General features: G+C 40.7%; 1 protein-coding gene across 1 annotated transcript in view; it reads left to right on the forward strand.

The window, feature by feature from the left end:
* PLCB1 (phospholipase C beta 1) overlaps positions 1–13,846 on the forward strand; it is a 146,366-nt gene that overhangs the window by 47,859 nt on the left and 84,661 nt on the right. Inside the window, exon 8 of the mRNA XM_047069168.1 lies at positions 8,744–8,826. Coding sequence (XP_046925124.1) covers positions 8,744–8,826 — 83 coding nt within the window. The remainder of the gene's footprint in view (positions 1–8,743; positions 8,827–13,846) is intronic.

The following is a 13,846-nucleotide window of genomic DNA, read 5'->3' on the forward strand; positions in this document are numbered from 1 at the left end:
GGGGCAAAAACAACAACAACAAAAAAACAAAAAACTCACTCTCCAGTGTCTAGCCCCAGGACACCTGGGGTGTGAGAAAATAAACAGCTATCACTTGAAAGAGAGTAGCAAAAGAGAAGCAAGATTTTCAAGGGATATCCAGGTTTTGATTGAGACAAATGGATTTACTAATCAAAGGTATCATATCTGACAGTAAAAAAATGCATTCAGAATTGATATCATTAGCACCTTAAAATATGTTTGCTATGATGTGTCTAGGGAATTTGACTTTTCATGATTTCTTAAACTTAGGCTACAATACAATAGTTAGAAATAAATAGCACCTTTCACTAAATTTGACAACAAAGTTTAATATGAGAGTGACCTTAATTCTGATCAAATCTTTAAATTTGTATCTGCTCCTGAAAGGGAGAACTCTTAAGTTCTCTTGGTTTTAATAGAAAAATCAATGGGTTTTTGTTTCATCTCCATAATCCCCCACTCTCCCAGCTTCTGCCATTGTCCTTTGTCAGCTCTCTAAGATCCAATCCTAACCTGGTTGGGCTCTTTGAGAAAATTGGGGGACAGATGACCCTGGTGCACAGTGAGTGCAATTTGGGCTCATCTGTCTGTTGATGGATGGACATAATCCTGGGAATGGAGACAACACATCCTAATGGAGCCTTTGCTGTGCTAAGGGATGAAGGCCTTAGTCACTGCACTGAACCACTACAGGAGGGCCCTCCCGCCACCACCCTGCCCACAGTCCCCTCAGAGTCCATATGGGGAGCAGTTATATACTCTTAAAAATTTATAATCCTTAAGGTTCATTGAGTTCCAGGATGGGGAGGTAGATAAACACCAGGCACATTTTAAATCATGTTTATTTTATGTAGAGCATTGGCCTCTTGATCTCAGCCATTAAGTTGGCTTAGAGTGGCTCTCCCTATGCACCTGTCTATACAAGTGGTTCTTCAGTCACATCTATAACCCCAGAATCATGGGCTTATTGGACATCTCTTCATGGTCTCTGGAAGTAAACACATCCACACATTTTCTGACAGATACAGAAACTAGAAAACAAAATCTAGCCCAGAATACTGCTTCTTCTCTCTGCCTGCCAGAGTTGGGGTTGGGGAATGACCAAAGAGAGCAGGAAACTCATCTCCCTGGTGGCTGGTTTGTCCAGCCCTGCTTCCTGCTAATGCGCATTTGCAGGATAGATTAATCTTGCTGAGATGTGGGTGGGTGGGTGGTGGGTAGGCTAGTATGGCTGTGGGTAGTAGAGATGCCAACCTGTTTTGTACACAAATATACAGAGCAGGAATTCTCTGAATCAGGACTAGGTAGTACTGGGGTGAGACTCGTGAGGTGCCTCACATGCAAAATTTAAGGAAGCATTTGCTCTCAGTGTCATGTACATGCAGACTTGTCACCTAACAATGAGTGTGTCTTTACATTTTGCCCTGAGGCCCCCCACTTGCCTCACCATAAGTCCCAGCCTGCTCTGCATGATTGTTGGTAGGTAGGCTGCTTTTCCAGAAACCACTGTGTATGTGACATTGTAAGAAAGGGTAAAAGAGAAATGGGGGACAAGATCCTGTGTGATCCATCCCCCATTACCACTTCCCCCATCACTCACTTGGCTACAACTCTACTGGGCTCTGCTATTGCTTGACCATGCTAGGCAAGTCCCACATCACAGCCTTTGCACAGGTTCTTGGCCTCTTCCCGGAATGTTCTTCCCCAAGGTATCTGCATGGCTTACCTGTTACCTCTTTGAAGTCTTTCTCAAATGCCACCTTCTCAGTGAGGCATACTGGGACTACTCTCTTTAGTACCGTAACAAGCCACCTTGCCCACTCCCACACTCCTGATACACTCCCCACCACCACTTTATTTTTTCTATTTACCAAGTGGCACTTTATCCCCTCCTGCCACTCTGCTTAATTTCCTTAATGATTATGCTTTTTGTTCATTGTCTTTCTCCTTCTACTAGCATGTAAGCACCACAAAGATAGAACTCTTGGTTATGTTCCCTGATCCGTCCCAAGCACTTTGAAAAGAATCTGGCGTATAGTAGGTGCTCAATAAATGTGTATTTTTTTTAAATGAATCTTCCCATCCCAAAGCAAAAAGACAAATTACAGCACAGCTTTCTATTTTCTTCCTTGTCTCTGTTCATCAGATAAATGAATTTGGTCTTTCTCCATTTTCACGTGTGACATTCCATGTATGATATATTGGTGGGCAGTGAAAAGATTCTCCAAATGTTTGCCAGTTTTAGCTATCCCATTTATTTGGACTTGACCTTCATGGTGCAATTAGACTGTGTTCTGTAGCCAAAGCACATATTGCAGCAGCAAAATAAACTGATTACAAAAGTTCATCATTTTTATGTCATTACCGTTTATCTGCTCTCAATCTATGTAATCTGAGAAACTTCTGTGTGATCTATCCCCAAAAGCAAAAGTTCCTATTGGCATTTACTGCTTATTTATTATATGGGCCAAAATAAAAAGTTATGTTCTGGGAAAAGGGACATGCTATAATTCAGTGTCTTCATGGAGGACTTTTTATTTTGCACTCCAGATTTATTTATTATTTATCTCATATATCTGCTGTTCTAGTTCCTTGCCTCATTGCCTTAGCCTTTCTGATGGTCATGACATAATAATTCGCCACTTGGTCTGCATTCTCTGTGCTCCCACTCAATCTTCTTTCTCCCCACACTGACCACCACCACCCCCGGGCTCCTTCATCCCCAAACTGCTCCTCTTTCTCCCCTCAGGCAGTGTCTGTGTTACCAGCAATTGTATAAGATGGAAAAGTTGGTAATGTGATAAAATAGATGATGAAAATATATTCAATTTGAGTATGTGGTTAAATCGAGCATTTCTGAAAATAAAGCTCTGAGAAAAATAATAATTTCGGATGCAATTTAACAGATACATAAATGCTCACATAAAATGGATATCCAAATACATCCTGCTGTTGTCTGTCAGGGATAAAGGATTTCAAGGGCAGTTTTCCCCACTGTAGGTTAGTAATTGAGCCATATGGTTTATAGATTATTGAATCCAGTGTTAGAAGTCCCTGAAAAACAGTTTTGGCTCAATAAGGAGCAATTGAGCAGTAAGGTACTTTCACATCCAGTGTCCACTAATGATAGCTCATATGTAAGAACAAAACTTAAAGCCTATGACTGGTTTTCTCATCCTTGATAACCATGCACACCATACAAAATATTCCAAAGCCATAAAAAAATGAAAGTTCTATAGAAGAACTTCGAGATTTTTCAGGTGTTCCCAGCTAAAATTATTAGATGAAATCTAGTAAATGTTTTCTTTGGCTTTGAAGGTTCAAAAAAGGTTCCCTAAGCTGGTGGCTAAAGTTATGGTAGAGGTGGAGAGAGATGGACAGAAGGAGGGGGAGAGGATGGGAGGAAAAGAGAAAGGAGACTGTAGACGTTAAGAATGCAGTTCTGGAGCTGGTGCCAGGGTTCAGATACCAGCTCTCCCTTGGACTGGCCACAAGATCTTGGAGAAGCTCCCCTGTCAGACCTGTTCTCTTTCTTAGGAGCAGAATGGAAATGACAATAGCACTTACCTTCTAGGGTTGTTGTACGCATTCAGTGACCCTACTCAATACACAGACGTTGCCTAGAACCATGTATAGTAAGTAGTGAGTGCTCTGTAAGTGTCAGATATTGACATTATGGTTGAAATACAAAGGCCACACTTTAGCTTTTGTTTCTATAAATATAATGGTTGTGGTATTATATATGCAAAGAATTCTTATAAATCAGGGTGAGGGTTGGGGGTTAATGAAGTCATTTGTAAGGCTGCTATGGTAGAGGCTGTAGATGGCCTCCACACAAAACCCCTGGTATTCACTTCACCTCCAGGAAGAAACCCAAAGTTCAAACTAAATACAGCCCAGCCTTTGTTAGAAGCCCAGTGGGAGCTGAGAAAGGTGTCCTAAGTCAAGGGCACAAGACCAGGATGTCTGAGGCAGGCAAAGAGGAGAAATAGGAGACACAGATTGGATGGTCTAGGAACCCCCAGAGCCCAGCTGTGGTTCAGGTCATCTCAGCAGCCTAGCTGTGGGAAGAGAGAACCAGACCCAGGGAGCCAGGAAGTTGGAGGGAGGCACAAAGTCCTCACAAGTCGCAGGCCCAGAAAAACACTCACATTTCATTTGCCAAATGTAAACAGAGACAGGCCCTTGGCCAGAGGCAAAACACCCTAAGAGAGAGGGGTTCTCACCTTCAGGCCTGACTCTCATTGGCCCAAATTGACCTGATGGGCCACTTCTACAATCAACCTTCATTAATGAAGGCAGTTGCAGTGATTCTCAAATAGCCGAAGGCAACAGTCATCCTCGGAAAGTTATCAAAGACTGATTACACTTTTATTTACTTTTATATTTGAAAGATTTTTTTCTTTAATGCAGCACTCAACCTTGATTGGAAATTTTGGCCATGAAATTGTTCAAGTTAACTGAGCTATTGTGTATGGAATGAATATTCAAACTTCTTTAATAAAAATTAGATTTGCCTGTGGTTACATTGGATTTTAAGCTTTGCTTATGCCAATGATCACACTAGTCCAGGGGTTGACTACCTACCTTCCACAGGCCACATTCAACCTACCCCCTATTTTTATGAGTTAAGTTTAGTTGGAACATAAGCACATCCATATGTGCTTTACATATCATCCATGGCTGCTTTGAGTCTACAAAGACAGAGTTGAATAGTTGCCATAAAAATCATATGGCCAGCAAAGCCTAAACTACGTACTGTCTCACCCTTTATAGAAAGTATGCTGACCTCTGAAATAGTCAATAGAAGACTGAATTGGAACACAACTAAATAAATGATACTTCTCTTCTGTTAAGAATGTTAAGAATTCATTCATTTATTTGAAAATATTTAGTGAGTGTCTAGAATATGCCTTAGCACTTCCTAAGCCTTAGGAAGAGAGTCATGGAGCAAACTGAGTGCTTACTCTCAAGAAGCTAGTGGAAAGAAATGCTCTTAATAGTCTAGTGGAAAGAAATAGACAAAAATAAATACACAATATGGTACATGGAGACATGCCCTTTAAGGCAACATAAGTAAGTATTGAAGGAAAGAGGGGGCTAAGGTATGCTATTTTCAGCAGGGTGGTGGAAAAACACTTTAGTAACATGACATTTGAGAAAAGACCACCCACCCAAAAATAAGGGAGTAAACTTTGCTTTCAGATAAGAATGTTCCTAACAGAAATAACAGAGATGGACAAATAAATGAAAGAGATGAACAGAGATAAAATCATGCCTGGTGTATTTGAGGAAAAGCAAGAAAAGATCAATGGATTATATCTGGGTGAGCAATGGGAAAGGAAATGTGGTGAATTTAGAGAGATAGCAGGTGCCGGATCTAATAAGGAATTTGGATTTCACTCTGTGAAATGGAAGGCCAATGAAAGTTTTATCCCAAAGGAGTAAAATCGAGCAATCACTGTGGCTGTGATATGTAATGTAGGGGGTAAACATAGAAGCCTCTGCTAGGTTTTGCTGCAATAACAGAACCCCCAGAATCTCAGTGGTTTAGAGCCACTCAGTGGTTTTCTCACTCAGGTTAGATGTTGGCTGTTGCTCAGATGAATATTGTCCGCAATCCATGTGGAAAGAACAGCCCAACGTGTAATATCACTGGGCTCATGGCAGAGGAGAAACAGAAATGGCAGAATCACATGATGGCTCTTAAAGATACCATGTTCAGCCGGTCATTTTCACACACTTTTCACTGGCCAAAACAAAGGGCATGGCCATGTCTATTGCCAACAGATCTCACAGGAAAGGATAGTGACTCTGTGGTAATGATGATGAAATCTACAACAGCAGTTATTGCAAAGATTTTGGGGTCAGGATGATAGAGGTGGACGTGCTGAGATGTGATTATATTCTGGATAAATTTGGGACTGGATTGCTGATGAATTAGAAGATATGAGAGAAAGAGAGAAGTCAAGAATGGCTCTAATATGTTTTGCATTTAACTGATACAATGGGGCCAAATTTATGAAATCAACAAAATCTAGCTCCTTTTTTATTCACACTCAACACCTACTTTCTTTATAATATCTATTTGCAGTTCTTTTTACAGCTTTGATCTTTGGTGGTTAAGATCATTGGCTGCATGAGAGTTACTGCAATAGTAAGAGCATAAAGTCTAGAGTCAGATATATTTTCTTGGGGTTTCTTGGATTCTCCTTTTTGTGACCCTGGGCAAATTGGCTAATATCTCTGAACCTCCATTTTACAATCTGTAAAATGGTGGATAATGTTTTCCTTAGAGAATGCTTATAGCATGAGTTAAAATATGTGTCTGGAACATAATAAATGCTCATTTTTTAAATGTTTTTTTTTTCATTTTGAAAAGAGAGAGAGAGAGAGAGAGAGAGAGAGTGTGTGTGTGTCTGTGTGTGTATGAGCAGGGGAGGGGCAAAGAGAGAGGGAGACAGAGAATCCAAAGCAGGCTTCACCCTGTCTGCACAAAGCCTGACACAGCGGTCCAACCCATGAACTGTGAAATCATGACCCAAGCCAAAGCCGGATGCTCAACTGACTGAGCCACCTGGGCACCCTAATAAATGCTCATTTAATGGCAACTCTTATTTGTATTAATAAGAGTCTAAGAGGGAGGGTTTAAGGTAAGGAGGGAGGCACCAGCAAGGTAAGTAACCTGAGTTGATCTGAGAATAGATGCTCATCATGAGATGGGTCCTTTCCTTTTTCTCCCTGCATCCTCACAACAAGCTTGTGGACAGAGGCTTATCACCTTCACTTTACATATCAGCAAGCCAATGCACAGAGGCATTAAGTCATTTTTCCCAAGGTCACACAGTTTGTAAAGCCAAGAAGTAAGATTCAGATGCAAGCCTGTTTGAATCTGAAGCTTCTGCTCAAATAAATCAAGAATTTCAAGTCTTGGTGTTGCTTGCTATTTATAGTGCACTTATTTTTGATAGCATCAACTATCATAAAAGTTAAACTGATAATGTATGAAAGGCAATCTGTGAATTCACTTCTAAGAAACAGTGAGAGTGATTCTTTTGCTCCGTACAGGGAAATTCGTCTCAGAAGATACATGCAAATGTAGTACAGAATTAGAAAGTCTTATTTATACTCTGTGGCCAGGGAAATGGCTCTCTCACATGGATACCAACAAAGCTATGCATTGTTTAAGGGAGGTAGAGAAGATAGTGGAGAAGTCTTGGGCATATGGAATGAGAGTGGAAATTCTTATTTGGAAAAAGACTATGAAAAGATTAAATGCAACTAAAAGACAAAGGTATGAGTATACGAGTTCAATAAGGAAAACATACTGAAAAACTGATGCCCAAAGCTGGTGGATATGCATCAAAATCTGGTCCTTCATACATTACTCTATGCAACCAAAGATTAAAAATAATTTGGACAAATGTAGGAGACTATAAAAATATGCATATCCTTTAATTCAATAATTTCCCTTCTGAGAATCCATTCCCAGAAAATAATTGAAAATACTAGGGGAAAAAATGGAGATGTTGTTTGTAGAACTATCTGGATGATAGCTCTTTAAATATGTCTGTCCAACAGTTGGGTAATGGTTAAATCAATTAATACTACTACTCCCTAGAATTTTATACAGATTTTAAACCTTATGACATACACATTTTTTAAAATACACAGGTTGAGGAATGAAGTACTGATACATGTTACAACATGGATGAACCTTGAAAGCATGCTAAGTGAAAGACGCCAGAATGGAAAAGGCCACATACTGTATGATTCCATTTATATGAAATATTTGGGATAGGCAAATCTATGGAGACAGAAAGTATATTAGTGGCTGCCTTGGGCAGGTGCATGGGGGGGGGATGGGAAAATAGGGAGTGACTGCTAATGGGTACATGGCTTCTTTTGGGGGTGATAAAAATCTTCTAATTTAGTTGGGGATGATGGTTGCACAACTCTGTGAATATAGTAAAAACCATTCAATTGTACACTTTAAATGGTTGCTTTTAAGTAAAGTGATATCTCAAAAACAATGCTTAAAAAATACAAGTAGACTATTTACTATAATGAAAACCAAATTATACTAATAAATGAAAAACCCACTAGAAGTAAATATAACCAAATGCCAACAGTCGTTTGGCTCCCAGGGTGAATTTATGGGTGAAAACTGTTGCCTTCTCTAGTCCAAATTTTTTATAATGTGATTAGATTTCTTTCATAGGAATAATAACTAAATATAGGGCGCCTGGGTGGCTCAGTCGGTTGACCGACCGACTTTAGCTCGCTCATGATCTCACGGTTTGTGAGTTCGAGCCCCGCATCGGGCTCTGTGCTGACAACTCTGAGCCTGGTGCCTGCTTCTGATTCTGTGTCTCCCTCTCTCTCTGCCCCTCCCCCACTCATGCTCTGTCTCTCTCTTGTCTCAAAAATAAACAATAAAAAAAAAGTTTTTAAAAAAGAAAAATACCTAAATATAACTAGCAAATAGAAGAATTGTTCTCTTTTACAATTGTGTCTCCCCCTCCACCAAATCAGTCTTCTTTCTTTCCACTTTAAGTCCAGAGTCAGAAAATGTATAGTTTGGCACCTCCTGCAATGCCTTCTGGTGATTTCAGGCCATTCCATACAATTCTATGAATGAAAAAGGCAGCCACATTAAGGGAAAATGTATATACACATTAGCATTCTGGCATATTGAATATACATGTGTTCTCATTTTTAGGAAGTGATAGAAGCAATTGCTGAGTGTGCATTTAAGACGTCACCTTTTCCAATTCTGCTTTCATTTGAGAACCACGTAGATTCGTAAGTATTCCACACATTCAATGGGGAGTCTTTTTCCCAAATAGGGCATGTTTAATAATTGTTCATCAGATTTAAGACCATTTGATATTATTAATGGTGTTCCTCAATTATGTTATATCTGAAGTGTCATGTTTTCATCTGCATATGATGGGATTCATTCATTCAAATCTCATTAACATAATAATCCAGTGGACTTGTGGAATCTTTTTTCAGGCCACAATAGGATTTTAAATTAAGGACTCCTCTTTTTGCAATGCAGGGGAATAATACATGTCTCTATTTCAATGGGCCACTTTTATAATCCTCCTTCATTAGCTCCTTCTATTGCGTGCAAATTTGTAGTCCATTTTGCCACATGAAAATGACCAGTTCCATACAAGCTGAAGCTGGTGGAGGGAAAGCTATAAATTCTATTCTGTCACCTGCACTTATGCAGAACTCAGACCACCAAATGCTCCCTCTTTCGTCTTCCCATTGGTTGCCCTTGTTTGCTAATATTTGTGAGTTGTTCCTATTTCAAAATAGCTTGCGTTTATCGCTAAGCCACACAAAGAAAAGATAGTTTGCCTAAAGTCTTTTATATTCATTTTATCACAAAATACCAGAGTAAGACACATTTATATCTAAAATATGGGTATTAGTTTACCCTATAGTTGCCCAATTTAAAGTGCTCCAAAATGAAAGAGTCTTCTTTGTATTGAATCAAAATTCAAGAAACTAAAATTCTAGTCCATGGAATTAATGTCTGAAGACAGATAGTGTATACCATTGTTCAAAAGAAGCCCTCTCTTCTTGTGAATGCTTCTTGTGAAGCCCTCTCTTTCATTTCAATGACCTAAGCTAGATTTCTCAACTAAAAGCCAACAGCACCTGTCCTAATTTGGTTCACAGGTTCCTTTTTCCCCTCCTTCTTATTGAAAGTCTTTCCCAGATCACTTATTGATTCCCTTTTTCCAACTAGTTTGTGACATGCATTAACTCACCAGTTATTTAAGAATTCACTAAAATCTTAAAAGAAACAGTTTGGTCATGCACGAATTTCAGCTTGAGGAATTTCCAAGTACTTAAATGTGATTATTTGTTAATGTATACATGGAGAGAGACCTTACTTTGAAGTAACCAATTTTATAATTATCTGTATTTCTAGTCTGCCCTCAGGAAATCCATATTACATTTACCAGCTCTTGGTTCTGTTTCACTGGGAAACAGTCATCCAACGAATGATTTAATCATTTGGCAGATAGTTTTTCTAACACTTCTGAGGGTCAATTGAAGAGAAAATAATTGATTGTTTCACTGCTATTTCTCTTGGAACTAAAGGGAGTGCCTCTTTCGTTGCTGTATTTAATACCTCATTTGCTGTGACAGCTCTGACTTGCGCATGAGCATTTTCTCATCTCAGCCAGTCCGTTTGTAATTGAGCTCTAACAGTGCTTCAGCGCCTTCTTTCAGGCACTGTCGTTCCCAGACCTGTTGATGTATTACGTCCTTTTTAGAGAAATATCTCTAAATCTAGCACATTTATTTTCTGCGAGAAATGTTTTTGTATAAACTAGACAAGATGAAAAGCTATAGTTCCATTCTTGATTCTCACATCTGCTTCATTGAACTTTCCTATAAGGTAACCAGAGAGGTATCAACAACCACTACCACCAGAAACATAACAGCTAATATTTATTGAATTTATATTCTGTGCCCAGCAGCCTTCCAGATATAAGTTCATGTGACCCTCACCACAAACCCAGGTGCTCCTAAGAATAAATATTATTATGATAATCCCTATTTCACAGATGTTGGAACTCATCCCCAAAGAGAATGAGTAACTTACCCAAGGCCACCCCACTAAGAGGTGACAGAGCTAGGATTCACACCTGGTTGGTCTGGCTTCAAAACTCACACATTTAACCAACACTATCCCTGTGCCTAAGCAGATACATCAGGAGCCTTCAAAACATCGAATTAAGGCAACCAGAGCATCCACAAGGCAACTGCCTGTAACTGTTCACTTTTATGTGGTTTGTGACCCTTAACCACAGGATATTTTTTGTGGTTTTCAACATCAAACATACAGAGAACCAAAACAGGGCTTGAAAACTAATCCCTGCATTGTACACAAAAGCCAAAAGATAGTACCACAATACTGCCCTTTCTGGTTTAAAAAATGAGAAATTTAGCTATTAAAAGTTTATTAATAATTCATATGTAACAAAAGAAAACCAAGGACACCATGATATTTACCCCAAACCATCGAGATAATCTGATGGCAGTGAAATGCTAAGATCCTGGAGTCTCTCGTGAGAGACAGTTGTTTGCTTCACTTTTCCATTGCCTTGAGCTTCACATATCAAAATTGCTCTGCTTCAGTCCTCTCCTGGGAGGGCTCACACACCCAAAGAAAAGTTATAAGCTTTCCCTTTGCTGGTACAACCCTGTGCTTGACATGTGGGCCACTCACCTCATTGCTGAACCCAGCAGCAGACATCGTTCTTCACTTGCAGCCCTATTTCCTACTAACCCTAGAAATTAATCTCCGAATCCTGCTCAACCCAGTGATCCTGGGACACACTTCCCAAAAACATCTGCAACCTGCTTGCCATTTCTAGTGGACCATTTTATTTTCCTGTGTGCTGCATATACAAAATGCCAGATTCAGAACTCTGGTTCAGGTTACAAAAGAAACTCACACTGGAAGAAAGGAAGAAATCCACTAGATCTTCTGGTTTTCTCTCCAAATACTTGAAATTACCTATCTGTGGACAACAAAGGGAAGTCTGCCATGAGCTGCTGGCAACTTCTCCTTCTCCACCTGCTGTATCAGGATACCATAAAATGCAGATTCCTGAGCTGCACTCCCACACCTGATTTTGAATTTGTAGAAATGAGACTTCAAAATCTTTAAAAAAAAAAAAAAAAAGGCCCTAGCCAGCTCCGATCCTCCACCTAATTTGTAAGCTAGCATTTTCATTAAAAGAATTCTATACTGAATTCAAGTGAAGTAACCCCTGGTTCTGGTTCAGCCACAGATAATGTGAGATTTTGGACAAGGTCCTTAATCTCCGTGGGTAAGAGCTTCCTCATCTATAGAGAAGGAGGTTGGTTTAGTTCAACGTGGGGGGTTTACACCATGACATTTCATGGGGTGCATTCCTTTGTCAGAAAACTGACCACCTGGCCAGGATCCTACATTTTAGGGGTATTTCATATATCCAGATGTGCCTGCTACAGCCCAAACTCCAAATGTATTTGTGAGTATTTCCTGTCACTTCATCTCCGTGGTAGCTGATGTGGATGCTCTGAGTGCTTCAGGAATTTTTATTCTTGCTCTGTAACTGCAGTGTGAATGTCTTTTACTTCCACAACTCTGACCCACAAAGTTGCTTTGTTTTCCTCTTTTTCTATTCAGTTTGCTCTCTGCTCTGAGTCCGTTCCCTGTCAGGTGGGTGTGTGAGTTTGGGGAGAACATGAATAGCCTGATTACCAAGTAGCACATATTACTTCTTCTTGGAAAACTGCCTCTTGTTCTCTTCATTTCAGTTGATCTTGAGGTAGATTTTAAAATGTCTAGGTCAGACTTAGATCCTTGCTTCCCGGAGTGTGGTTGATCTGTGGGCCAGCGGCAGCCTCATCATTGAGGAGCTTGTCAGAAATGCAGAGTTGGGCGGCTGGCTGGCTCAGTTGATAGAGCATGCAAATCCTGATCTCAGGGCATGAATTTGAGCCCCACAGTGGGGGTAGAGTTCACTTAAAAGGAAAAAAAAAGAAATCCATAATCTCAGGCCCCATACCGATGCTGCCGAGGAAGCAACATTTTCTTAAGACCTCGGGTTATTTGGGTAAAGTGTCAGAGTGTTACCTTAAACACTGTGGAACTATCCATGTCAGAACTACCCACAGGCTTGTTACCAATGCAGGTTCCAGGACTCCTCTCCCAATTCAGTGAATCAGGACCTGGCCCTAGGCCCCAACACCTGCAGCACTAACAGCTCAGTGATTCTTTACTGGAATAAAGTCAGATTTTGCTCCAGCAAAATCCTTCCTAAAGCCTGGTTTGGGGACAGCCTGACAAAGGACAGAGGACTCTGCCTGCTACCTGCTTAGCAACACCTGGAACATCACCTCAAATCCCTCCACTGATGAAAATGTGGCTCCCCTCAAAATCCTAAAACAGGGCATTGAGATGAAACTCTCCCTCTTTACTGCAAGTCTCTGATCAAAGGAACCCCAAGTTCCAATACTCTAGAAAAACAGCAGCTACATCAGCACCTGTTGACTCTTTTTACTCTATCAGAACAGTTCTCAAACTTGAGGGTGCATCAGAATCGTCTAGAGGGTTTGTGAAGACCCCCGAGTCCTGTTTCTCCAGAGATTCTGACTTAGATTCTGCATTGGAGGCCTTGAATCTGCATTTCTGACCAGCTTCAGGGGCTGTGGATGCTACCGGTCCATGGACCACACTTGGAATAGCAAAGCTCTGTGACACATGGTAGTGCCATTCCGTGAAAGTCAGAGGGTTTGGACAGTTTCTTCTGTGTAGCCTGGAGCATGTGGGCCCGGCATAGATGGACTTGTCTCCGCTTCAGCTGAGGAACCTGTAGGCTTGGTTGAGCCCCTGGGCTGGTTATCCTTTGAGCAACAGCATCTGAACAGATGCCCGGGGCTGCTCTGCCAAATCAGCTACTTCTCTGCTTGCTCCCCAGCCTCTAATGAGTTGTTCTGAAACAACTACCCCTACGCTTTTCATGATCCGTTCTCTGACTGGCAGGTTTCCCTCTTTCCTTGACACTGGTGAGGAATATTCTGAGGACCACACAGGCCACACAATAAAGTCTCCTCCAGGTCAAGAAAGGACAATGAGCAAGTGTGTGTGTGTGGGGGGGGAGGGGTTGTTGTACAGGGTTTGGCAAGTTCTGTAACCTCTTCTTTGCCTCTCCCTGCAGTTTCAATGAAACAGTGACCTCGGGCTTCTAGTTGAAACCCAGAGAACTCATTTGACCCCCAAAATATACGCCTTTTAAAAAGG

The sequence above is a fragment of the Lynx rufus genome, unplaced genomic scaffold (assembly GCF_022079265.1).
Source record: "Lynx rufus isolate CCGP_SWC_20201006 ecotype Redwood Valley unplaced genomic scaffold, mLynRuf1.p SCAF_8, whole genome shotgun sequence".
In the NCBI taxonomy this organism is placed as follows: domain Eukaryota; kingdom Metazoa; phylum Chordata; class Mammalia; order Carnivora; family Felidae; genus Lynx; species Lynx rufus.